The following is a 27,834-nucleotide window of genomic DNA, read 5'->3' on the forward strand; positions in this document are numbered from 1 at the left end:
TTGATTGATAATAGTGAAATTCCATAGGCCCAAGCAGAGCAACATTTAAACAATGACCTGAAACTTTAAACGCAACAATAACGCATGAGATCTTTTATTAAACTTTAAAAATCATCTGGAGATTGACAGCTCACTTCACCTCCTTCACCTCCTTCACAGCCTCCGTCTTTTTCCTGGAGCCCAGGGTACGATCAATGATTCCGGAATACTCCCCGGGCAGTAAGCCTCGACGGGAGCTGGTTTCCGTTGAAAACCTTGATAAGTCTGAGTATCGGGAAAGATTCAGGTTTTGGTGTTTTGCTGTCTGATGTGATTATACAAAAGGAAGAAGATAGTCAGGCAGAGGTGTTGCACAGAGTAGTGGGCTTTGAATAATAATCAGATAAAGCCAAACACCTTTCACTGTACATACATTTTTAACAAAATGTAACATAAGAGTTCCCTATTATGTACACTGACCTTTCAGTTTGTCCTCTCAAGCTCAATATCGCTGTTTCAAAGACGCTCATTAAGCGACTAAAAGGACCTTATTGACATACTTTTTGAATAAAAAGCTTCACACTTCCCCTGGGAAAAAAGAACACACCGTTGTGAAAACAGGTTGGGTGTTTGTCAGAAGTTTCCGGTTCCTCCCTCTTGAGCACAAATGCATTAATGAGACACAGCTGTTTGGAACCTTTTTTTTTTTATCAGACTGTTTAACAAGACTTTAGTTTCGCTCCACAATAGTTCTCTTGATTTACTACTTTTAAAAATAATTTCTTAAACAAAGAGATCAGAATTACGCCTGGCTTAACCCAGTGTAACCGGACGCGTCCGCTCTGACAAAACCACTGGATTTGCAGGTGAGCTGAAAAAGTTGATCGGAGAGGAAAGCAAATGAATGTGCACACTATGTTTTGTATGCTGCCAGAGGTCACTCGTTTTCCAATCAGATGACGCGCCGCTTCTCCTACTCTCACAGTCTTGGGGCTACGCGCACGCTCGCCGCGCACGCCCCCGCCCTCCCGCCGTGGCACTTTGAAGGACAAAGTGGGCCTGCAGGGAGAGCTGGTTTTGAGAGGTTGCATGAGGTCGGCCGGGCCGGTCGTGGGGTGTGAGGTAAACAACACCTCAGAGTTCAGCGTGCATGCCTAACGTGCTCCTCCGCTGGGCGAGGCTGCCGGTGACGAGCTGTCTGAAGAAGTCTCTTAGTCCTGCTGTGTGTGTGTGTGTATGTGAATGTCTTGTTAATAGTGTGCAGGAAGAAACACATTTGTTTTGTGGCTTTGACTGATGTTTTTAGTAGATTCATAGCAGCAGTCAAAAATCACTGGGGCATTCCCTTTAACTTTGTACAATTTTATGAAATGCATACTAATGATAATAATCATGGTCACTGGCAGTAATGCACACATGCAGATCAAAATACAAAGATATGTACAAATGTGAATTGTACACTCTTAAGGTGTGTTCAGACTGAAGGCAAAGCTCATTCTAGAAGCGGCGTCATTGCATAAAACTTCAACGTAGAGTGGCACAACTATTTGCTATTTGAAAATGTAGGATCTTTAACAAAGAATGTGTGCTTCTCCAGAGCTATTGCACTCCACTCTGTGAACATACACAGACAAGAGGGGGGGGGGGGGGAACAACAGGAAGAAAAATATCATCAGACGATGGAAAATTGGTCTGATTCAGACATGACTTACAAAGGCACACTCCGCACACGGAAGCAGTCGGTGCATTGTTAAGTTTGTACAGCCAACATCTGGACCGTGGGTGCATTTGCTGTCTGCAGCATATCAACACTCCACCAGTAAAATTTGTGTGAATAAAACCAGGAGAAAATTTCCTCCGCCTTCAGTCTGAGCACACCTTTACAGCTATCTTTCAAAAGTTACTTTCCCCCTGACCTGAGTTCAATAATCTCAATTGTTCCTGTTCTCCAATTCCAATTTCATCTCTTTACTGTTTGGTTCCTGAGAGGGCAGGCTGGCTCTCAGATTGGTTGCCGGTTCAGACAAGTAGAAACAAAAACAGACGGTAATGAACACTGTAGCATTCTGAGGAGATAGAAATCACATTGACATCATTTACTCAGGGCATCCACATAGAACATTTATTGCTGCGTAGTCAGGCTTTAACCTTTGATTTCATATTCAGTTGACACAAGGATTTGTCTCGGAGAGATAGGACGATATATCTTTGAAGCTAAAACAGCCCTTGGTTGCTTCGTTGTTTTCCTTCTTGGACAAAACAGGACACTTCAGGGAAAGGCCATCACTTCACCTGAAGTCATAAACACACACGCACACAAGCATACACTTACACAACTGTCTTTAACATCGCTCTAATACCCAACACCATGTGATGAAACATAGTCGTCAAAGTGATTTTGCATGATTATAAAAAGGTAAAACCCTCAGTTGTTCTCACATCACCTCATTCTTTTTGAGAAATAAAGAAACAAACAAGGTAATGTTTAAAACAAAAGGGACACAACAGTCTACCTCTAGAAATCAGGCCTTAAGATGATCACCTCCTTTTTGGATGGAGTAATTCATCAAGCGGCAGAGGCCAAAACAAGCTTGCATTAAAAGATGCAGAGTTTTGTTTGTCGTTACAGTATCAGCTGTTGATGTCTAACTATGGTGTGAGAACAGGTTGCTACAACATAGAGGGTGTGTGTGTGTGTGTGACGAAATGATGAGTGCATTGATGTGTCATTTCAAGAAAAAGCATACTGTATTGCAATCCATGCTTAAGACACACTGTCCATGATCAATACGTCGTGGTCCAACTTTAAAAATTAAAGCTTTCATAAAGATGATTTATGCTAATCGTGTCTGTGTTTTTCGCTTTGGAGGCTAAAAGCAAACAAAGTTCCCCCGTGTTCAGCCAGGAATGTCTGTGAGCTCGAACGATCCTCGTGTGCTGAGTGAATATGGCTGTTCCCATCTCTGGTCGGCCCCTTTGGACTCCAACATTTGAAAGAAAAAACGAAATCCACGAGGAACTGGGGTTCCCAAGGAGGAATGTGCCGGAGGGAGCAATCACTTCAGCGCACAGAGTTTGACATTTTTTGCTTTGTTGTTTTATACACCATCCACACATTAAAAAATATTATAAAACTGGAAGCCACTGGCAGACAAAAAGTCCTAGACAACGAATCAAAGAGATTGTTTGGGTTAAATGAACTGGGGACAAAGTAACACTTGCACGTGCCTATTCTCTTTTCTACAAAAATAGTGGAATAGAAATCACATTATCACCCAACATTGACATCTTGATACACTTCTGTATATAGATTTAAAAAAATCTTGGTTAAATGCAAATCCATCATGCAGTCAAAGTCCCGAGCAACTCGTGTGGGTTTGTCCATTCATCGCAAATCCTTAAAACATGGTGAGAAGAAGTTGTGTCAATGGAGTGTGCTTGAAGTTTCACTTTATTAAGGAGCTGTGAACCATTTCTTTTTGGTGCACACAAGGCTGGCCCATGCACACGTAATTGTTTCCTCTGATGGTGTAAGTAAAGCTCCATCCAGCTTTCCTTTCTTACTCATTTCTTTCTGTGTGAGAAAGTGAGAGAGATGTTGGAGACAGAAGGAAAAAAATCACTCCAAGCACCGCTATACCTGCGCATCTGTCAATTTCTTTTCATTTTCCACTGCCACTCAAGACTATCTTGGCAGAGGCAAGGCGCTTTGATCAGTCAATACCCGTCTTCTGTTTCAAAATAACAGAGGTACGGGGAAGAGATGAGAATGATTCAATTCAAGCCTTCGCAGACCTCAGGCAGTGCTCCTACAAAGACTTTAAGCACACGCTCTTGAACTCTCCTCCACCTCGCGTTTTACTCTGAACTCAGCGGAAGGTCCCGTGCCAGAGTGAGTATGACTTGTTGTTTCCGTCTGCCGGAGCAGATGGACGTTAGATCCGCTTTCTGCTTCCCCAGCCAAACAAACGACCCGCCTTCTCCTTTCCCAGCCTTCCTTCCGCCTTCAAGTATTCTGCCATTTTCCAAGCCTCCTCCCACTCACGTGCTGCACTGCCTCCGAGACGTTAACCGATCAAAACAGTGTTTGTTTGTATGGGTAGCTATCTCAGTTTGGACCCAAGCCAGCACAGCATAAAGCAAACTACAATTGAGCAACAACAAGGCTCTATCCTGTGTCTTCAAGTTGAAGCTCTTCTGTCTTTGATTCTATTGGCTCCCTGGTACGAATAATCTTCAACCAGTACATCCTCCAAGAGGGTATAAGGCCTTAATTCTTCAGGCCACGTCCTCACCAGCAGGCTATAACCAATCACCCTCAGGTAGCACAAAATAGGATATGGGCTTGTCACAAATGTGGAGAAAGGGATTGGAGGTACGATGAAGATTTGGCTTTGGAAAACGGGACATCATGTGTCATCAAGCCTTTCTCTTACTGATGAAAGCAGAGAAAGTCCGAGGGACAGCTATGGGTTTAGATCCAAGGAATGGAGAGACAAATAACAATGAACAGTGGGTTTCATCTGTTTTTCCGACATGGTCCGACTGTTGTTTGGCTTGAGCTCTTCCCTTTGAACCCTTGCTCGCCATCTCCCATTTCAACCCGTCCCTCTCCTCTTCCTGTATCAACTAACACCCCCGTCCAGGGGTTGGCCAAGAAGCCTTGCGGGTCCATAAGCTCCATGCCCAGAATCTGCCGGCGTCCCTCCCTGGGACGCGACGACAGCAGCAGCATCCCCCCTTGGTCCAGGCTGCCTGTGCTGTTGCACTTCTTCACCACCCCTTCCGGGTACGCCAGGGAGCCGGGCGACAGCAGCGATGTCAGCGACAAGCTGCTCAGCGTCTCCGACAAGTGTTCGCTGTTGCCCGCTTGGCTGGAGCCACAACCGCCAATTGACGATCCGATACCTATGCCCAGGTCCTCGTCCGAAGGGTCGATAGAGTCTTCCCTCGCGTAGCCCGGGCTGGTGCTACCTCGCCCGCTGCTCTGGCTTCGCTGGTGGCCCCTGGTGGCTTGGAGGGTGAGGGTTGATGAGGGGCTCGGCCTTGGTCTCAGGGTCCGGATAGGGGAGGAAGTAGCAATGTCGTCTTCAGGCAACGGGTGTGCCAGGGGAGCAGTTGGCAAAGGCAACTCTAAGTTCTGTGGTGGAGAGATGCTGAAGCTCAGTCCCTCTTCCAGGGTGGTCTGGAGGCTGCCTTCAGAGCTGCCAGTAGCAAGGGACGAGTCACTGTGGGACGGATACTGGAGACAGAAGGGAGGAAGAAAGATAGAAAGCCCATGAATGCAATTTGAATTTCAAATGTGAATGTACAATTATTTTACATAATAGAAAACATATTCAGGCCATTTCTAACCCAGAAAAGAAGAAACTTATATCCTCTTTTATTGCTTCATTGTCGACATCAATGCAATGACTTTTCCAAAGAAAACTATCTATGTGCAATAATATTCATAAGAGTATTTCCCCTCCCCTTACCTGTGTACAGAGCATTTTGCTGTGGGCTCCTGGGGAGCGCAGCGATGCCCAGGAGTCTGGGGAGGTCAGCCTAAGGCCCCTCGACAACCGTAGGCTTTTACTGCGAGGGGGTGCTGGGATGGCTGCTCCTGCAGGCTGGAAGAACTCTGCAGGCAGATTGAAAAGGGGAGAAACGCCACTGGCTCCTCCAACTCCTCCTTTGGTCCTTTCCTTGTTGCTGCTGCTGGAAACGCCACCTTGAAAAGGGAATACACGCTTTCCATTTTAATCCTGGTGTCGATGTATAGATGGCAAACATTATTCTCGTAAATATCCATTACGCAACTTTTCTCCTGTTTAATTACCGTATTTTCGCGACTATAAGGCGCACTTGAAATATTTTTTTTTCTCAATAAACGACAGTGCGCCTTATAATCCGGTGCGCCATATACATATGGATCAATTGGTTGATCCATACTAGTTAACGAGGATCCATTGGAGGGAAAGTCTGGTGCCAGCAGCCGCGGTAATTCCAGCTCCAACAGCGTATATTAAAGCTGCTGTAGTTAAAAAGCTCGTAGTTGGATCTCGGGATCAAGCTGACGGTCTGCCGCGAGGCGCCACCGTCTGTTCCAGCGCTGCCTCTCGGTGCAAGATGCACGAAAGCATTTGCCAAGAATGTTTTCATTAATCAAGAACGAAAGTTGATTTAGCACAGCCCGATCTAGTGGATCCCAGTAAAACGTTTTACAGCAGTATCTTCTATTCTATGCACCTTATAATCCGGTGCGCCCTATATAGGAAAATAGTTCTAAAATAGGCGATTCATTGAAAGTGCGCCTTATAATCCAGTGCGCCTTATAGTCGTGAAAATACGGTAAATCCATATGACCTACATCACAAATATTTTGCCATATAACCCACAGGATACAGCAACAAAATTAATAAATTTAACCATATACAGTACAGGTTAATTCACCAGGGCTAGAGTGAGGTTGGTGTGTTAGCATCTCCTTCCCCTTCAGTGCCGTCTCCACCTCGAGGCCAGCGCAGGGCGCCCGGCAGGGCTGGCCTGACCCTTGCACCTGGCTCTGCACCACGGTCCGGGTCTGGTGGCCTCCTGATAGACTTCCTCCACCTCCGGCCTCTTCTGAGCTGTGGGAGTCACTGCTGCACCTTCCCTAGAATAGAACAGATGATCTGACGTTGAAGAAAGCGTCTTTTCCAATGAGTACCCAGGGCAGGTTGTGTATTTTGTTTTCAATAGAAAAGAGAATGAAAAATGAAAAGGTTCAAAATAAAACATAGATGATTTATTTGCTGTAAAAGGATTTTACTAAAATCAGTTAAAAAAACAAATTAAAAGTACAATTTAAGTTAGAGATAACCATTATATTTTGTCAGGCAAAAACATCTGGACTGAGTCTGATAGAAAATGAGTAGAGCAAAATGCAGCCCCTGTGGCATCCTGTCCATGTCAAACATGGCCTCGGTTTAACATCATCTCTCAAGCTTTTCATTTCAGTGCTAGTGAAATGGGTGGAGCCTGATTATAAGCCGACACAGTCAGTTATTGTCATGTTAGATATTGTAACAATAAATGTTTGTTATGAATGAGTCAGTGTGTGTGACGGCTGCAACAAGCGGGAAGCAGGAGGTAGATTAAGGCAGGAGCTCAGCTCTGCAAGCTCTTTAATTACCATCATGTAGGGACCGCAGAATAATTTGAGTGTGTTTGTGCATGTATGTATGTGCATGCTCTCGCGCTTACACTATAATTGTGTATTACTGCATCTCAGACTCATTCAGTCGAAGCCCCTGAACAGCTCCCTTTCAAACACAGAGCCACACCTATACAAGCCTCACACAGCACGCATGCATGCACGCACACACGCGCACACACACACACACACACACACACACACACACACACACACACACACACACACACACACACACACACACACACACTCTCTCTCTTATTTCACAAACAGTTTTGGACAAATAAAATCCCTTAACTCAGATCTTTTCTCACCTTCTGCCTTATCTTCCCCCCCTCACTATTCTCCCACTCTTCTAATGAGCAGTGTTTCTCCGCCATGCTTGAGGCCAGCAGGCTTATCTGGCTATCCAGAACCAAGGAGCATTACCCCATTACAGCCCAGGATTTCTGGGAGGGACGCATGGTGAGGGATGGAGATAGAAGGGCTAGAGCGAGGTGCAGGGAAGGTGTGCAATTACCCGAGGGGTAGCACTGAGAAGGGACAAGCATGAAAGATAAAATCGAAAAAGAAGGGGGGGTGAGTGTAGGGGAGGGACGTGTGAGAGCCACCCAGGACAGCAACTGGGAACAGCCTAGTTTTATTCATGAGAAGAGACTGTGGATTCTTCAAAGGCAAGATAGTTTCCAGTGATACACAGAGAGGAAGAGATACGGTTCCTGTAATTTACGAGGCAGCCTGCAGCAAAGCCATGAAAATAGATTTTTTAATGGCTGTTTGTTTTGTGTTAAAATGAGAAGGAGAAAATGACCAATGAACTTTTTTGTGCTCCTCCTCCCGAGGGAGTGTGACCAAGTTCCGGTGTGCTGATCAAGATAGTGGGCATACTAGAAGTAAACCACGGTAAATGTGTGGTTCACACCAACAAATTGAATATCCCGCAACATTTTGTGTAAATTAGACGTATACAGCCCCACTAACGTACCCTGGTGCAGACAATGAAGCAGATCTTTATAGTCTAATAGTTAGAACTGCGATGATCATCATTTTCTCAGGATTCCTGGAGCAGTAAAGCACAGTATGACCACCGATCAAAGCCCGGGTGTCACTTTTTTTGGGTATGAATTTTGATTTACTCACACAGATGAAAAATTGCCTTTTTCATTGAACATTTCCCAGGAATGTGCACTGTCCCCCTATCAAATAAACCAATAACTAAACACCGTTTTTCATCTTGGCCTCACAGAAAACGAGCCATCCTCGTGATCGATGCATATCGGCACCCATCAGGCAGAGGACTCCTCACCGAAACTCACACCCACCTTCCCCTCTCGCGCCAGCAGCTGGTAGGCCGTGTGTTCGTCCAGGCTGAGGTCGTCCGGCAGAGCGGGGGACGAAGACTTGTCCGACAGCTGCTCCGACTTCAACGACGCCTGCTCAATCTCCGCCATCCTGATCTGCTACGAAAACGTACCTGTGTTATTCGTTTTAGAATTCATAATGTTAATCAATGGGTGGTTAACATGTGGCATAATTTATTCTAGGGTTCACAACAACCTCGGCTTTGGTTTCTTACACCTTTGTGTACACAGATAATACATTTCTATAGGATCAGACGTGACGTCTCAGCATGGCTCCTTTCTTTACTCGGTATCTCTTTTAGGCCGATGTGAGCTACACAGACAGGATGGGTAAAACCTCCCCCAAGTTTCGATACGCTTCACCAGGTGTTGACAAGTGGTCAAAAAGCTGGGGCAGCTGTCTGTAGAAAGAGCAGGGGGAGAGATTTCAAGAAGTAACACCATCACCCTGTTATGATTATCCAACAAAAAAGGTGAAGAGAGAGGCTGAAGGAGAGGGCAAAAGGGAATTGGTACGTTAAGGCAGGTAATAGTTATGTTTTTGTTGGAATCACCAGCAGTCTCTGCATGTATATGTAAGGTGGAGTGAATAAATGATATCTTTCCCCATCCAGAGTGCCCTTATAGCAAACTGAGTCTGATTGATTTACAACAATCACAGAATGATTACACCAGCTGCTGATACCTCTCTCTCTTTCGTCTTTCATCAGGTAACTCAGCTCACAATGGCTCCCCAATTGGTTTTAAATCATCGCTCCGCTATGAGTCTTCTGAGAGAGCGAGAGTTTGTCGGCTGACACTCTTCTCCGACTTCCCGCGGCAGCACAATTCCTCAACATTCTGCGCACGGTTTAGCCAGAGTGGAATTCAGGGTTCAATAGGCGTTTCTTTAACCAGACGCAGCAATAAAAAGCCAGAGCGCATTTAAGAAGGGCCCGATGAAATCCAATCGAGTGAGGCCTGTTAGCGATACCTTAACCGTGAGAAAGACAAAGAGGATCATAGAGAATGAACCACAGCCAATGCGCAGCGGTAAATTATCATTGCACGAAGAGGGAGGAGAGAGAGAGAGAGAGAGCCAGAGAGAGGTGAGGCGGAATGAAGCAAGGAAGCAAAGCATATGCATTGCATTGAAACTAATTCATTTAAGGGAGCACTTTGGAGTTTTTACGTTTTCTCCCGGTATATCGGCCATCCCTAATGCTGTTATTTGACCGTAACGTATCGGCTGATTTGCTCCGGCGCGCTGCGAATAGCTTCAAAAAAAGGTCCATGTGACTCATCGACTGGTTCATCAGCAGGTAATGCAAAATACAGCCTTCCTTTTTGTGTAGTTCTTTCTGTTTACCAGGCTCCTGGTACAACAACAACAAAAAAAGGTACAGTAGGAGGTGCTTTCGAGGTAAGCCGACTTTTTGAAAACCATTTGAAAGTGTCCACCCCAGTCTTTGAGAAAAGAGGCAACGCCCTGTTTCATTCAGCATCGCGGGGGGCAATGTAATATGGTGAGGGATTAAGCACGGCTCAAATCTCACGAGCACATTGCAAGACCCCCGCGTGGACGTGGTAAAGTGTGGGCAATAATTCATGTAAAACTCAGGAAACACCAGCAGCCAGACGATTCTTTGCAACACAAACGGGCCACAGGCCTCCTGCTGTCCACCACAGGCTCCCTCCCGCTCCTTTAGACACAAAGCCGCCGTACAGAACTCACAGCGGTGAGAGGAGCACCCCGACACCAGCTCTCTCGCTCACATCCACACAAACAATACGCCAGTCTGGTGGTTAAAAGGACATTTGGAAATGAACGACAACAGCAAAGCGTTAGATACAATACATTGGAGATAGATGGAGGGACAGCCAGAGGGGCGGAGCGACTGATGTGAAGAAGAAGTATGGAAAGGAGGATTGATGGGTTGACAGCATCTGCAGACAGGCAACAAAAGCAGGGCCGACAGGTGAGGAGGTGTAGAGCCCAGTTATTGCTTCTCCCGAGCGGACCCACTGCCCTTTGTCATTGAGACGGACAACGCTGGCACAGGATGTTTGTGAGTGTGTTTTAACGCAGGATCTCCTGAGCACAAAATACACTCAAAATGCAAGTAAAAAAGAGTGCGTGCACATCGGCATGCATATCAGGAAGGGTTGCATGTGTGTATGCATGCAACGGGCCTCATTAATCCACATTTATGCAGTTATGGAATCAATTAAGTGCTGAAATCCCGTGTCATACTATAAAATAATAAAACATACAATAGTTGACGAGCTTTAAAAAGCATGATCTTCAGCAAAACACTTCCTATTCAATCAGATTCCTGCGATGAATGAAGCCCTCTGCTTGTCTGTTTCTATGGAAGTACGTGCAAATGCATGTTAACATGTGCTTTCTTGTTGCAAAAGTGCATGCACATAATCAGCTCCCCGGACATCATGGGTTTGTTGTGCATGTTCATGAATGATGCCCCCTGTGTGCATATGTGTGTATACACTATATGTTTTCATATACAGTCTTCAGTATATTTTTTGCATGTGTATATATATTTTATGTGTGCTTAGGGAGATACAGTATGTGTCTTTCAGTCTTATTTCTCAGATTTTATATTCACAACTGGGGCTAACATCCAGGTGTAAATGGATTTCCATCCAGTATTTTCACCCGAGCCCTTCGGGCCATGTTTACCGAGCATCCCAGAGCCAGAGTCTTTGCGATTATCTATGTCCACAAAATATTACATTTGACAACAAGAAACATCCCATTTTGGTCTCTGGTATCTGTAAGTACATGAATGCATTTCAGAGGTTCAATGCGCAGATGGTTCATGAACAAGAATCGCAAAACAAGACGAATCAAGCCTGTTTTTTTGTTGGTTTTTCAAATACACTGCTGTATGAATACCCAGTTCATGTTGAGTTTGGCCCCTGAATCGTCAGCTCAACGTGGTTCTCTCTCTCTCTCTCTCTCTCTCTCACAGCTGTGGAGCCAAAGAGCCACAGAAACAGAGAGTGAGGAGGGGTGCAGAGTCCGCGTGCTACCCTCTTGCGTGTGTGTGTGTGTGTGTGTGGTTGTGTATATGCAGTATCTATTCATGGCCGTACCTCGTGTGGATGACCCTTGCAATTTCTGCAGAGGGGTGGAGGAGAAGCATAGTGGTGGAAAACAGAACCGGAGAGGTTGTCGATCATCAGCATCTCCCCCTCCAGTGTATCCTTGATTAGAAGGGATACGCTGTCCAGCCATTGGCTCTCCTGGAACACATTCACACACATACACACGCGCAACCACACAAACACACACACACACACACACACACCACGCAGACATACACGCAGACGCACACGAGACGCAGGCCAGCAGACCAGTATTGCACGCAGGTGCAAACATGTGCACATGCGGACATGCGAGGACAGAGAACACGCAGGGAAATGCATAAACCAGAGTAGGGTTATACAAATGTCAGTGTACACACAGAGGTATGCTTCAAAATGTACTCACACAAAACTGGACACGGTCACACGTGTGCACATTCCACCCTCATCCGTGTCCATTTTACACAAAGCCTTAATTCATTCTTCCCTGAAACACGCTCTCAAGCTGGGGGTGATGGATGTAGCCCTATGGCCAATTGGGTTGTATCTTGGAATGATTGTATTTTATTTGTGTGTTTGTTATTGTAGTTAATGTTGAGCATGTTTAAACATTGTATTAATTGAAGGGATAGTACTCCAATCAGAAAAGAGGGAGAGAAGAAGAAGAAGGGAAAACACGAAAAAAAGAAGAAGAGGAAGAGGGAAGAGGACGAGAAAAGAGGGAAGAAGAAGAAGGGGATACGAAGAAGGATGACGGACAATAACAAGACAGCGTAAAGTGAGATAGTCGAGGGATTAACGAGCGGAACGGCGAGTGACTCTCCACTAGAAAAGATAGCAATATCTGCACGATTTGCGCTACGTTGGTTTTGTTTTGTGTAACGGAACTCGGATAGAGATCCGCGCCGCTTATAGGACCGCGGCGGCAATAGCGGAGTGAGCCAGGCTTTAGCTTGGGAGATCCGGACCTGCACGAGAGGGAGAGAGAGTATCCAACCCGGCCACTCTTTTAACCATCGGTTCGCGGATCTGGAGGGACCAACACCGCTACGGACGTCTGCGACGCCAGCCCCGATTCCGACTCGCCAACACCGTGAGGAGGACGAGTGAGTGTTTCCTTTTCGGGGGGCACTTTGGCGCGAAGTAGCCATTTTTCTTATTAGGAGGCTTCCCCGCTCCCTCCCCCGCGCAACAGGCCTGCACCGTACAGTGGACAATTGATTGGGTACCCACGTTTGGTTTATGTATATTAGTTAGTTACCTGCCGGCTTAGATAAATAATGGTTGGACAGAAGCCTAATGTTTGAGTGTTATTTTATGTGTATTTGTGAATCCCATGTCAAGTAAAAGGTTAAATGTATTCTATTGTGTACGTGGTATGTCTTCCTAAATAATTGGTGTGATAAGGTGCTAAAATAATAGGGATAACAGTGTAGTAACCTAGTATTGATTATATAAATTAAATAGTTAAGAATTCGGGCAGCGCACTCCTTTAACAAAGCCAGGACAGCTAGGGGGCGCTACATGTACATATGAACAAGAACAGAACCCGCCCTCTCATACTTCATTGGCCTTTAGGGGATAAACACAATTAGCTTTTGGTGTAAGGACCTTCAATAATATGACTCCACACCCACGTTAGCCAAGTAACTTTATTATAATTGTATCATCAAAGCCTTGAGCACCGAGAGTGGTGCTACGGTATTATCACCTTAATTGGGCTGTTTAATACCTCGTTGAAACAATTGAAGATTTAAGCTTTCGCTTTGTGCTCTGGGTAATTTAGATTCAGAGTCACTCTGAGAATTTTCTGTGACTTGAATGATTCCTCGTTGCTGGAATCTCATCTGCCACATTGGTTTTCCCTGCAGCCGATTTAGTAGGAAAGAAATGGATTCCTGTGTTTTCCGGCAGGTAACTGGTATTTGAATTGGTAAATGAATTAAATGTCTTTTGCCTGACTGGAGCACATTCATAACAGCCAGAAAAACGGTGTTATATCAGCACAAGTATCCCAAAAACTACTCTGAAACAAGGTCACTCCTCTTCAATCCCCACACCACGTATTTTTACAACAATGCTTATCGGACTATACTTAGGTATCTTATGCAAACCCACTTTTCTGACTCAATCGCTTATGTTACAGTCACTCGTGGCTGGATCAAGAGATGGGTTACTGTGCGCCCTGCATTATAAATACACCCAAATGATGCTGGTTTATGAAACAGTGTTCTACTGCTGCATTTTGGCACGAATAAAAAAACAGAAAGAAGAAAAAAGGCAGTAAAGCTGAAAAAACAGACGGTCCCAAGATAATCCATTCCGTGTAGGTGGAGAGCTTGATAAAAAAAAAAAAAAAACATGTTGGATAGACTGCGGTGGCCTCCATTAATAACTGTATTAGTGGGCAACAATGGGGCACGTCTACTGGGAATGGAAGTTGAGCGCGAGGGATGAAATTAATTACTCCGTCTATCTGACCGTCTCCGGCACTGTTATTATCTCCCCTCCTACTCCTCCCCCCCCCCCCCACGCCCCCTCCTGTGTGTGTCGACTTCTCACAGTGTCGCCTCACTTTGCAATATGTTTCACCACAGAGACAAGAATCCCTTCGGTGGCACATTGTGGAATGTACATTGAATTCTCCTCAAACCCAAATGTCACAGCGTGTGGATGACTAAGAAATTCTGATTCAAACCAAGATTTATGTTTCTAGTATAATGTCTCATGGAAATTCAATTTGTATTTGTTCGCTGTAGCTTCTGATAACATGAGTTATCACAAAATATCTAGGCACCATAGGAGAAGATATCCCAAAGTTTTTCGGGACCACTCGAGAGACCGAGAATGAGGTAGAGAGAGAGAGAGAGAGAGAGAGAGAGAGAGGGAGAGAGAGGGAGAGAGAGGGAGAGAGAGGGGGGGGAGGCTGATGCCAGTGTGTTCTTGCTGGTCTGCGGTGGGTTTCTTTGTCACACGGAGCTAAAAATGACTCCACTCGGCCAACTTTAGCTCTGCGAGGGTGAGAGTCTCTCTGTGGCGGCCGGTGAGTCATCTTTACGCGTGCCTCTGAGCGGCCACGTGAGACTATCATCGGAGATTCCATAATGGAAGCGTTCCTCTCTGCCGTCAGAGTGCCAGTAGAAAGGAGAGACCATCTACTCACGCACGCGCACACACACACACACACACACACACACACACACACACACACACACACACACACACACACACACACAATGTGCAGGTGTACCAAAAGCCTTTTTAAAAATATATAAATTAAATTAAAATGTTCCTAATACTCGTAGTCTCAATGTAAGCACTGACAAGTTAGTAAAGATTAAGTGTAAACTTCAGTGAGAAAGCAATTCAAGTTGTTCACCTCTCATTGCTGTCGACATGGGTTGCTATGACTACAGTGGGGCGCACACATATAGGGTTGAAAAACATGGCTCAGCTTTGACTTTCTAATATCCATTTGTTCATTTGATAAAATCCAGCCTTTAATTCCAGCCTAATGTTTTCACATTTATTATATTATAATATACTGTAATTGTCCAATTTTGAAATTAGCGTGTAAATGTTTAACCTTCCTTTCCGTCTTTCCCTTCTCACAATTTGTGTAAAAGAGAAATGAATAACAGTAAAACCCATTATGCAAAAGAGATGAGTAAGAGGACGGTCAGTCAATTTCCCAACAGGAAACACAGCAATGATTCTCTCATGTCAGCGCCATTCAAACACTGCACAGAAATTACTGCCACATTGTTCATCCCTTTTGTATTATTCCAGTTTCTGAATCAAATATGTCATTTTCTTTGCATGAACTAATTTATTGATACTGTGTTAAGAGAAGCAAACTGACAAGCTGATGTTTTCACCCGGCATACTTTAAATTATCAAGCAATTATTACAACAATTTAGAAGAATTGCTTGAAAGCTGGTTTACAATGTATTAAGACCATCTGGACTGCATTACGCTTTCCATAAACCCTTAATACATATTGTATATCCTCTAATTGTGTGATCGATGTTTCTGGAAAGACGATGAGAGGATGCAGGTTTTAAATCAGAATTTTTGAAACTTTACAGAGAGATTTGGACGACGCAGCGTTAAGCGGATCTGAGGAGGCTGAAACTAGTCCACCAACCCGATTCTGCACATACTTACTTGCATAGGCACACCGATGAAAAAATTGAACTTTCACACTTAGTTAAAAAAACACACCTTCTCGCACACACACACCCACACAACAAATGCTGAATACACACACTCACTTGTGCTGGTGAATACAGCGCTCGGCCCGAGTCGCGGGAGCTGTACGCTCCGGAGCGCGCACTGCCGGCTGAATGAAGCATCCTGCGCACTCCTTCTGCCCTCTCTCCACAGCCTCTGTCACCTCCCCCCGCCGGGCCTCCCGGTCCGGCCTCCACCAGTCCCTTGTCCGCCCTCGCACCCCCGCAGCCGGGGGCGCCCATGCAACAGAGGGTGCCCTGGGCCAGCTCCAGCTCAATTTCCGCATCCATCTCCGCCTCCTCTTGGGCCTCCTTGTTGGAGTCGTCCAGGTGCTTCATCAGCACGGCCACCACCACGTTGATGAGCACGAACTGGGCGGTGAGCACGAAGGAGACAAAGTACATGGGCGAGATGAACTGGAGGCTCGGGTTGCAGGCGTAGTCCACATCCGTGCCGTGGTCCGGTGGGCACTCCCGCAATGTGTCCTGGAGTCGATAGAGGGAGGAGATGAGGAAGAAAAAAGAAGCTCAGGATAAAGGCCGGATGGGGGGAGAGAAAAAAAAAGAGAAGCTAAAAGGGGTAGAAATGTTTTTGGATGACGCTTTATAAATCTACTGACGCGATCACCTACTTGACGGAAACAACTCAGGATTTTGTAAATCTATAGAATGCAGAGAAGGAGAAAGTCAAGATCTAAATGTGATCTTTACAATGCTGTGAGCTCAGCAGCACCAGCGCTACAAACGGAACTTGGGAATCGTGTTGAAAATGTTTTAGTCAGAGGACTGAATTGTTAACAGGGCTCTTTGTATGCGCGACAACTTGTATAATCATCGCACACGTAATTGTTTTGCGTTGGTTCAAAACAGCAGGGGCCCCTCTCTTCTAGTGATTTTGCACTGCGGTGAACACGCGCTCGGTCGAGTTCAGTCAGTGCAGAGCCAAAGTGACAAAGTGTTATCTGGAGTGCACAAAGTACACAAATCTCTGTAACAACTTTAGCCCTCCGAGCAGAAGCGTTTTTTCTGTCTAATTTGGCATTTACACTCTATTTTCCCCATCTTTTTTCTGTACATCATTCCTTTCAAATCTCCGTTTGCTTCACCTATTTTTTTCATCGGTCAGTTCCTTTAACCCCTCCTCCCCCCCCCCCCCCCCCCTCATGACTCTCCCTCCCGTCACTCTGGCTCTTCTCGCTGAACCAAAGCAGATATTCCTGCCTCACAGCCCCAGGTAGTAATTTGACAGCTAAAATGACAGAGATTTACTCTGAGAGGTTACACATGTAACCCCCCCCTCCCACACACACACACACACACAGTCTAGTGTGTGTTTAATGGTCCACGCCTCACGACACGCATAATCTCCTTTGCCCCCCCCTCGCAGCCCTCAGAGTGCGGAGGGGAGCTGTGAAAGTTGCGGCTGGGAGAAGATGTGTGTCTGGGGTAAATTGGTATTGTGTGTGTGTGTGTGTGTGTAATGAGGCACAGTCAATCTCCCCGTCTATCAGTGAGGAAATCTGTGCTGCCGGTGCTGAGCAAGCACACTTGCCAATCATCAGAGCAGCACGAGAGTGGAAGAGCGGATGGGAGCGAGTTTGCCTCAGAGCGCCGTCTCACGAAAATTCTCTTCTTCAGCGTTTCCGTTTTTTTTTTGTTTTTTTTTCCTCCCATTGACTTGAGCCCAAAGAGTTAAGCAGGCCACTGCGTACCTTCATGATGCCGTTCCAGTTGTCGCCCGTGGAGACTTGAAACAGGGTCAGGAAGGCCATGCCAAAGTTCTCAAAGGTAGCGTGACGACTCATACCCTCACATGGGTAGTCTTCATTACAGACTGAGGATTGAAAGTTAGATGGGGGGGGGGTGTGGATGGAGGCGGATCACGGATAAGGAAAAATGGAGCAGGAAGGAGACGGGGACAACAAAAGAAGAAGAGACTTGTGAGTTCGATCACTCAACACTTTTCAAACACATTTCATTGTTTCGAAGAAACTGCTGGGCCAAGCGCCATTTTTGTCCTTAAGCTGCCTGCTATGCTATCAACGCAGCAGCAACGCGACCAAACACCCTGTTTGTCTCTGAGCTCACATCCCAACAGAATCTTTGGGATCGTTTCAAGAGTGAAGAAAGCGAACCCTTGCATCTGCCACTAATCCTCTTCTCCAATAGGAGGAAGTGTTGCCGTGGGCTACAGCTGCAGCACACAGGGGGAATGTGACAGTTCAGAGGCAATATCTTCCAACTTCAATGTGGATATTTTAGGACAGTACTTATGTATCAGAATATTGGAGGGTGGGTTGATTCCCTAATGACTGCAGGGGACAGAATTGATGAAAAGGAATAAAGGATGGAGAGGAAATAAGGAGATTTTCATAATAAAGTTTATAAACCTCCTGCTTTTATATGCATAAGTTGAGTTAATCAAAATGAGAGCATTTTTTTGAGAGTTGGGTAGGAGAGTTTAAGTTTTTTTTTTTTTACAATGAAATAAGTTTCAATGGATGTGATGTTGTCTTTGTTTTATTTAAGTATTGCCAAATGTCACAAATGGAATATATTGACTTCTATTAAGTTGAGTCATTAGATGATTTATTTGTTTATTATTATCTAATATCCCACACTGTATTTCTCAATCTGTGGTAAACTGAGTCTTTATGTGACTTGTTTTTAAATGAGCTGTACATGAACCGTACACTTTATTCCCCTGAGGAGAAAAAAGTATTTGCTTGACCCAATCCCGGTGCACTCACCAAGTTCTCCAAACAGCTCCACTCCTAAGGCGGCGTAGATGAAAAACAGCAGCATGAAGAGCAGGCCCAGGTTACCCACCTGCAAGATACACACACAGAGCGCAGGGGACAACGTCTTACCATGTACACATTAAAAATAAAACTCATCAACAGAGTGCTACCTCAACAGTTTCATGGCTATGTTTTAAGCTCTTATTAAATGATGTACTCAATAGCCAAGACGACCTAAAGACTACTATAAAAAAGGCCCATGGCTGCTCCCATTCCCCGCTAACTTCTACAATCAATGGCACAAATAGTTACTATAATTACACTCCAAGTGATCTGCAGCGACTCTCTACCCGTTTATGAAAGGAAAGAACATTCGAACCGGATCATTACTTTCTAGTATTTGGTCTTAGAATAATGCATTCACATTACAGCTATGTAAGCTTATTTTAAAGAGATGGCATGGCAGAGGCGCATCGCAAATAAAGTTAATTTGAAAAAGCAGAGTTAAAGTCTTTTTAGCTCTGTTCAAAGCAGGAGGGTCTCTAATGATGCTTAAGTTATAAAAGAAAAGCTTTGATAATAAGACCTGGTCTTAAATTGAACTATAATGAGATTTCAGAGTATTGCGTTTCTAGCATAACGTGGAATTACAATCATCTATCTTAAGTTCAAGGTTGAAACGGTTGCTTCCATCCTTTGAAATTCAATGCAATGATAATTGATAGAAGGAAACCCGGAACACAATTTGACTCACATGAATTTCCTGATATGATTCACTTAGTCCATTCTAAACTTAATAAAAGAGCTTCAAGAGGCAGTGAATTGCAAAATGAACAATCACACAACAGAAATGTTTGACGGCGTCTACAATTGAAATATGCAAGTTTACTTTTGACGGAGACAAGCGACGCCGCATTTAAGGCAGCAAAGTCCGGTGAGTTCAGACAGTCTGAAGGTAACGGATGTACTTGCAATATAACCTTTTCATTTGGAGAACTATAATCATTCTAAACGCGAGTGTTCTGTGGTTTGCCTCAAATACATCAACAAGTAAGTACCCTGCTTGGTCTATTCAACAATCTGTGATTCATAAGGGGCGCTATGCGGGATGCAGGGGGCTGATCGAACTGTGTGCAGCATATAATATTCATTTATGCTATACGAGACACAAATAACCATGAGCTGCTGAGGTATGGCAGTTGTGATTTACCCCTACAAAGGATTCAAATAAAATAAACATGAGGTGCCGATCTACAGTAATTATAGTTTACCACAGAGAGGATGAGAATAAAAATGAGCTGCAGAAGGATGATAATAATCATGAGCTTTACGATTCATATGGGTCATATTTTCTAAAACAAATGGCCACAAACTTGTTTATTTTTTTGACATATCTTCAAAAGCTAACCAGAAAAGGTTTCACAGGACACTCTGACGCCTTTCCAAGCACGTTCCACGTGGGGTCGACATCTGCCACCCTGGCTACTCTTTTTCATCCAATCCCAGAGAAGAGATAAAACAACTGGCACAGCTGTAGCACCAACATGATGTGTACTATTAGTGAGAGTGAATGTTGCAGCCATTTTGCATTATTTGGGGAGGACAGGATAATGGAGAACGCTGGTGCGTGAAACTACTTTGTCTTGCTTTGCTTTTGTAAAGACAAGCCGTGAAAAACGCATTTCTCTTAATGTGCCGATGATCGACTGAGCTTCCTCGACCATTCAGTCCGAACGTGTGGATACGTCATTACACCTCGGTGTCCCGTCACGGGCTATTTAATACATACACTGCTTGGATTAGCTACATGTTAAATCTCATGAATCATTATTCCAGTACCTCACTTCGGTCTCCGTGTGCCATCATTCATATTTATTTACGTCTTAAACCATCTATCTATCAGTGCATTTAAGCTGTGCTCAATCTAACACTTTCAATCACACCATTTCAGTACCTAAATCTGCACACACACACACATGTACAGAGTGAGACCTCCTGGAAATGTCTAATTAGCCTGTTTTAATTACCTCACCGGGGCTCTTGGGATGGAGCAAAGGGCTAAGTGTTAATGAGAGGGGGATCAATAGAAAAGGACACAAGGAATCTGCTCCCCCGCTCCTCTGCTTGCCGTTCTTTCCTCACACCTGTTTCCCTTTGCGTCTTTGTACTTTTGACTGGGACGTATGGAATATATGAGGCGGTAAATAGTCTCTTTGGTATTGGTATATTTTTTAATTGGTTTGATGTAGATTAGACAAATGAGTCGTACGAAGTTATGTTTTGATTTTGTGGATTATTCCGTTTCCCAGCGTCTTGAAGCGAAGCTAATCAGCTACCTGGTTACGTACATGAAATATGAGTGACCATCACAATATTGTCCATCATTTTTCATTTTTTTAAATATGATAATGAGAAGCCAGAGGTCAAAGTCATGCTCAAAGTTTAGTGAACAAAGCTTAAGAAAACATCATTTATTTATTTTTTTAAATCCTTAATCATCAATAATTGATCAATGTATCTTGGAATTCTGATAACAACATCATTAGGAGGCTGCACATGAAAGCCACTCCCAAAAATAAGAGCCAAAGGAGGAAGAGGAGGAGGAGGAGGAGGAGGAGGAGCCATCGACTGAGGCTGACCATCTCTCCCTCGTGCTGTGTGTCTCTGTAGACTGTACCTGAGGCAGGGCTTGGACCACCGTATCCAGCAGGGCTCTCATTCCTGTCGCCATCTTCAGCAGCTTCAGCACTGTGTGTGCGTGTGGAAGAGAACAGAGAAGTGTGGCCATTTAGTGGGGGAAATCCCTCAGGTTCAATTACAGGCTAACTGGGAAACATTTAACAGTGGAAAGGTCAGTTCTTCATTTACAGGCAGTGTGACCAACACACACACACACACACACACACACACACACACACACACAAACACAAATGAGGAAAATAGCCTTTAGAAATTAGCTGCTATGCTACAACTTATATAGATATTTTAATGCACCGAAATCAATGTTTGCTCAAACCATTTAGGAATTGTGTGTGCATGTGTGTGTGTGTGTGCGTGTGTGTGTGTGTGTGTGTACCTCTTGCTATCCTCAGTACTCTCATGATCCTGATGATAGTGGGGTTGATAGGCAGCGCCGCACTGATCTCGATCTCCTCCAGGGTTATTCCCATCACCGACAGAAGCACAATGGCGAGGTCCAACTGGTTCCACCTGGAATCCGCAGAGACAAGTGCATGTGAAGGCATTGCACCACAAACACACACAAAGTGCGTGCAGACAGAAAATATACTATACGTAACTATGACCGAATACAGTTGTGCACTTATTGGCTCCTACAACGACTAATGCACTGGGCGGGGGGGGATGTGTGAGAGGTTCTTGGCGTACGATGACACATACGGTAAATTATTTTACTTCATTAATGCATTACTCTCCTTTAACAGCTACTCTGCGATAATACAGTGCCTCAGCTCCAAAAACCCTTCAATAGATCACACTAAATGCTGGGATTTAGGACAGATGGCGGACGGATATTGACAAATCAGATGAATATGGTGGTAGATGAGAGACTTTGAACACACCGTAGTCATTTTAATAGTTTAAGGGCATGTATTCTGAACGGATGTTGCTGCATCCTTTTTTTGCGAGCTTCCCCAGGTGCTCGTCCTCTAAGGCCTCGTGTAATTGTTTCAGTAAGTACTCCACTCCTCGTTTGTCCTTTTGAAAGATAGTCAATACTTATCTTTTCTAAAACTGTCGAGGCGGCAAGGCACACAGGGTGCTAAAACACTTTGCCCCGCCAACTCGTCCGTCAGTGGCGCGTGCCAAACAAACGCCACTGACAATCGAGCATCAAGCGCCGCCCCGTGACTCATCCTCGTCTCCGGCAGCCCGGGGGCCTATTTTGTTTGTTGGGGACTTACCGAGCTTTACCGCAGAGGCAAAAGAGGGTGCGTCATCCTTTGTGGTCGCAGCCACCCGGCCCGTTGAAAGTGAGGACGGCAGCTGCCTTCATGTTTAAGAAATAACGCTCCTTAAAATAATGATACTAATAATACTTAAGAAAGCCTATGAGCATGTGATGAATTGTTTCTATATCCACCCTTCTATTCCCCTTTCCATTATTCATAGTTCTGCTTCCTCTTATATATTATCGGTATCTTCTCCGTAACTCACGCACCCCCCCCATCTGTCACCTTAGATCTCTCTCTCTCTCTCTCTCTCTCTCGCCCTCACCAAACTAAAATAAGCCAACGGTATTAGGCTGCCATCAGTTAATACCAGCTCTGCCGCTACCTTTAATTAGTCACCGCCTATTCCCCAGGAGAATAAAGACATTGGTTTTATCACCGTGCACATTCGGGTGGGGGACCACTCAATTAGTCTGGCCACTCACTGAGTGAATGTGGGAGTGAGCAGACCAGTGCTGAGGTGTGTTTCCCATGGAGGTCAAACTAAGGTGAGTACAGTAAGTGCAGAACTATCACATGCAGAGAATGGAGCGTTTCCTAACGAGCTGTAGATCTCCTACTAGATGGCCACAACGAGGAAAAAAAAGGACATATCAGGCCTAAAATCTGTACTAACTGCAAATCAATTAGAGTTTATGGTTTACTTTCTTGTGGAATAAGGGAAAGGAATAATGATTGTGACCAAGGAACCATGAAAGCAAGGAAACCGTTGCTTCTTACTGTGATAAAAAGAACATTTCAGTAGTCTTTAACATAACAGATGATGTGTGACATGAGTGTTGTATGTGGCAGAATATGGTTAAATCAATATAATAACGGAACGCCTCTGGGCGAGATTCCATATTTCAACATATTTCATAATACTCTATATTGTCAAGGTTGTTACTCCATATTTTATTTCTAATCATCAAAGCAATTTGTAAAGCTGCATCACTTTGAACTAAAAACAGGGTTTATTGAGCAGCTATTTATATTATACATTAATTCACAAGATCATGAGCCACTCTTCAATGTTTCCTTTTCATCGAATGTGGGATTAGGGAATGAGTAAATACACAAGAACATAGAGACATTTTTCAATTTTTGGTGACATTGAATCTCCAGATGTTTTTCATCGACAGACACCCACACACACACACACACACACCTAGTCACGCCGTCACACAACTGGTATGAACACACACTTTACCTCTCTTTGAAGAAGCGGCGAAAGCCAAAAGCGATGAGTTTGAGCACTGATTCCAGCACAAACGTAGAGGTGAAGAAATAGTTGCAGTACTTCAGGGCGAGATCCAGAGACTGGAAAGAGAGAGTAAAAAAGATTTGTGTGTGTGTGTGTGTGTGTGTGGTGTAGTAGGATTCAGTATCAGCAGCAGGAAGAAACTGTTGGATTGGAATTGATCCCATTGTTTGCAGAGTAAAATCAAACATGCCGGGGGCACATCTTCCATTCACAGCACAACAAACACTCACACGTTGCGTCCCCGAACAAACGTACATTTTTTAAGCCAAGAACTATTTACAGAGTATTAAGATATTCCAAAGGCGAGCACGGTCTTATTGTATCAAACACCCAGTACAGCTTCCTGCTACTGCTCCAGCTTGGCTGCTTTCGCCTTTTTTTATAAAACACAGCTTTTAACTCCGAACACGTGGGGAGATGCCAAATACATACAATTTTTTTTTAAAGGTGTAACCGGCATCCTGTCGAAAGCATGGTCACTTTATGCCTCTCCCATAGCATAGCAAAGCATAGCATTGGCAGCTGTAGTCCCGTGTAGGAAAATAACGCTTATAAAACCCCCCCCCAAAATACCACAACGCTAATTCTTCCTACTGAGGTGGAGCTGGTCTGGTTTTTGTCCACATGCGGTGGGACAATTTTTTTTTTACCACCAAATGAAGATCTCTGCAGCTTTGCTTACACGAGGTTGATTGAAGTGCTCCAATGACATGGTGATGACGTTGATGCAGATGATGAAGGTGATGATGAGGTCCAGGTAGTGGTTCGTGCACAGTGTGTGGATCATCAGGCGCACGTTGCCGTAGCTGGCAAAGTAGGGTAGCTTCTGGGCTTCTGTTGGTAAAAGAAATACACAAATGATGCTTTTGAACACATTCAATCCGTTTTTGTATCTGATGTGTAAAAAAAAAGCCCCTTCAGAGGTACAAAATACTTGTCACAGTGACAGTGATCGTTCAAACCTTGAGGAGAGTACAACCAGGACTTTTATATTGAAGCCAAATCAAAACAAAGTTCTCCTGGTCCTACTTGAATTGAATAGAGGATCATTTTTTCCAGGGGAGACCTGCTCCACACAGAGCGCCCAGAAGCTGTACATTGATGCGCTTTGATCAATCTGAAATCACTATCAACACAAGAAAAGCTCAGAAATTGCGGAGGAAATTAGCAGTAACGACACTGATGCTTTTTGTGAGTAATTATTATCCGTCTGTCTCCATTCTCATCTCTCCCTCTTTCTCACATCAAAAGCGCTACACGCTAATAGCGAGGGATTATTGTGATGTCAGATGGTAACAACAAGGGTAGAGCAGGTTATTCAAGTCCTAGTTTCAGATTGTGTACTGCTATTGTGTTTAGCATTATATCTGCTGGTTGATTTGTGGTTCTACCCTTTCAGCCTCTGGCCTCTCCTGCGCCTTCGTCGCTACACACTGTACCTCTCTCCTCATTCCTCTCCCTTACTTCTCCTCTTCTTTTCCATGCGCCGCTGGCGCTTCTCCTCGCGCCTCTTGGCCTCCTCCACTTCCTGGTGCTGGCGGCACTTGTGGAAGTTCTCCACCACCACACCGACAAACATGTTGAGGACAAAGAAGCTGACGATGAGGAGGAAGGAGATGAAGTACAGCAGCATCCACGGGTTGTTGTTGGTCACCGGCTGTTGGTCGACGTCGTTTCGCGGTGCGATTCAACACAAAATGAAGGAAGCGAAAGAAGGAGGTCAGAAACAAAGCAGAGACAACGTTTTTATCAAAAATCGTGCATGAAGTTTGCTGCCGTTCAGTACCTGTTGGTCCACGGACACGGCATCCAGGCCGTGGTACATAATATTTACCCAGCCGTCCTTGGAGGCGAGAACAAACAGGGACATCAGAGCCTGGACAACAGGAAGGAAAACGGATAAATACCCCCCCAAAAAAACATGAAAGCAGACCAGACGTGCAGATAACACACACACACAACACTGACCTGTCCCAGGTTGTCAAAGTTGTACTTGTGGTGGACCCACTTGTAGTTTGCTTGGAGACAGTCAGACTTGTTGGTGATGTTTTTGACGTCAAGGCCGAAGCAGTAGAAGAATTTGCCTTTAAACAACTGTCGGCAGAAGAGGAGACCATGTTTTTGATGATGTCACATCACTTCTATGAAAGAGAGAAAAAGGCCTTGCAGGCTCCTCTGATGAGATGAAAGGATGCTTTTAAGTGGAATAATGAGCTGGTCAAAGATTCCAAGTGATGCAAGAAGTGGGAATACAATGAGATTTACTGCACTTTAACGCAATTTAGAGCAAACGGGGAGGAAGATGATTACGTTTCTAAAAAAATCATTGTAAGGAAACTGAAGCACACACACGATTGACTGTTTAAACGTTTTAGCGTGCGGCAGCTCCGGCTCGTTTCCCTACCTGCACCCCAAGAATGCCGAAGATGATGAAGAAGGCACAACAGATGAGAACAATGTTGCCGATGGGTTTGAGGGAGGTTATGAGGGTCTCCACCACCAGCTTCAGACCTGGAGCTCTGCTAATCACCCTGAAGAGTAGACAAAAAAAAAATGATTAAATGTATTCAATACTTTAAATGTTTTGTTTTGGACAAAACTATCACATGGTCCGTACCTGAGGGGACGCAGCGTCCTGAGCAGCCGGAGTACTCGTAGCACCCCCAGGATCTTGGCTCCTCCCGCCATGGACACGACGATGTCAATCAAAGACACAAAAACCAGGAAGCCATCCAGAATGTTCCAGCTGCTGCGCAGGTAAGCCTGTTCACCTACGTACAGACCCATGGACACCACCTGGGGAGAAGACAAGATGGCGCGGCAGCTAAACATCCCTTTAGAAAATCGGAATGACTTGTAATATCTGTTGGTGAAGTGTCTCAATGGCGTTCTCGCGTTGAGGGAGGGATGTTGCACAGCGTCATAGAAATGCACACAGGTGGACTAAGAGTTTTTTTGCAGCAACGGCGAGAGCATTAACATTCTGCAAGTGACATTTCAAAGCGGTATCCCCCGAGTGTCCGGTGAAGCTTCAGAGGGACGACGGGGGTTGGTGTGCAAACAGATCGAGGCGTTGAAAAGATCATTGCCCTGCAAACACCTCACTGTAGAACTGAACACCAAAATATGAACGGAATGTTATCGAGATCACAATTTGAGTTTGTGAGAGAGAGCTACACTGTGTCCGCAGCCTCCTTTTGCAACACGCCGAGCTTCAATCACTCGACCTCGCCGTGCTTCTTCTTACGTGGCCGTATCCGGTAAGCAGAGCTGGACTCGTGGAGTCCTACGGAGAGATTAATGCTACAAAAAACCCATCATGAAGATACGCGAGGCTCAGGCAGACTGAGACTCAGAGGGAGGCACGCGCGGCTCGGCCAGAGGGCTGACAGGCCTCGCGGCTCCTTGGCGGGCTGTGATTGGTTAATAATTGATCGTGGGAGTGCATAATTGATAGGCCACTTGTGCCAAAGTATTTTGCAGAGAATACAGAGACAGTTGCATTGGAGGGGAGGGAGAGAAAATAAAAAAAAAAAAGAAAGGACAGCTGGGGAGTCAGGGGAAAAAACACAGACTGACGAAAATGAAGGTACCCAAAGGAAGAGGAGACACGCATAAAAAAAAAAGATGCAGTTAAAATCGGCGAGGACGAGAAGAAGGAGAGAGTGTGGGGGAGTGCTGGAGATGGACTGCGTCCAAAAAAGACTAGCGACTAATTAATGACATTGCTTAATTGCTCTATTCTCCAAAAGAACATGGGAATTGCTGAGAAAGAAGTGTAGGGGAGGGGAGGGGCTGTGCGAGCACTGAAGTCAAGTCAATTCAGAGAGAGAGAGAGAGGAAGAACCAGGCAAACATGAGAGGAGGACAGCCAAAAAACACGCCTCTGCACACAAACTACACACACAGGACACATCGGTAGTAGAGACAGGTTGTAAAATGTTACCTTGAGTGTCATCTCGCTCACAAAGATGGCAGTAAAGATGTAGTTGGAGATGGTGAGGAAGACTCTTTCCTGTAACAAACACGGGGAGTCAGGAAA

General features: G+C 44.9%; 1 protein-coding gene across 5 annotated transcripts in view; it reads right to left on the minus strand.

Annotated features, from left to right (window-relative positions):
* Positions 1 to 2,087: 2,087 nt before the first annotated feature.
* The window catches only part of LOC119221097 (voltage-dependent T-type calcium channel subunit alpha-1I-like), a 116,189-nt gene continuing 90,442 nt past the window's right edge, over positions 2,088 to 27,834 (minus strand). Inside the window, exons 20-37 of one of the 5 annotated variants that reach the window (XM_062566323.1) lie at positions 27,739 to 27,807; positions 26,410 to 26,588; positions 26,197 to 26,323; positions 25,761 to 25,886; positions 25,579 to 25,668; positions 25,257 to 25,449; positions 24,475 to 24,626; positions 23,739 to 23,848; positions 21,655 to 21,788; positions 21,256 to 21,326; positions 18,588 to 18,666; positions 17,550 to 17,671; positions 15,880 to 16,323; positions 11,614 to 11,763; positions 8,479 to 8,613; positions 6,415 to 6,616; positions 5,457 to 5,692; positions 2,088 to 5,221 (exon numbers count right to left, since the gene is read on the minus strand). In XM_062566323.1, the coding sequence (XP_062422307.1) occupies positions 4,499 to 5,221; positions 5,457 to 5,692; positions 6,415 to 6,616; positions 8,479 to 8,613; positions 11,614 to 11,763; positions 15,880 to 16,323; positions 17,550 to 17,671; positions 18,588 to 18,666; positions 21,256 to 21,326; positions 21,655 to 21,788; positions 23,739 to 23,848; positions 24,475 to 24,626; positions 25,257 to 25,449; positions 25,579 to 25,668; positions 25,761 to 25,886; positions 26,197 to 26,323; positions 26,410 to 26,588; positions 27,739 to 27,807 (3,342 nt within the window). In that variant the 3' untranslated portion in view covers positions 2,088 to 4,498. Of the gene's footprint in view, positions 5,222 to 5,456; positions 5,693 to 6,414; positions 6,617 to 8,478; positions 8,617 to 11,613; positions 11,764 to 13,386; positions 14,760 to 15,879; positions 16,324 to 17,549; positions 17,672 to 18,587; positions 18,667 to 21,255; positions 21,327 to 21,654; positions 21,789 to 23,738; positions 23,849 to 24,474; positions 24,627 to 25,256; positions 25,450 to 25,578; positions 25,669 to 25,760; positions 25,887 to 26,196; positions 26,324 to 26,409; positions 26,589 to 27,738; positions 27,808 to 27,834 lie in introns of those variants that run through there. The other 4 variants (XM_037477535.2, XM_062566325.1, XM_062566324.1 and 1 more) reach the window with 4 other exon arrangements.

Source organism: Pungitius pungitius, chromosome 12, assembly GCF_949316345.1.
Source record: "Pungitius pungitius chromosome 12, fPunPun2.1, whole genome shotgun sequence".
Taxonomy (NCBI): domain Eukaryota; kingdom Metazoa; phylum Chordata; class Actinopteri; order Perciformes; family Gasterosteidae; genus Pungitius; species Pungitius pungitius.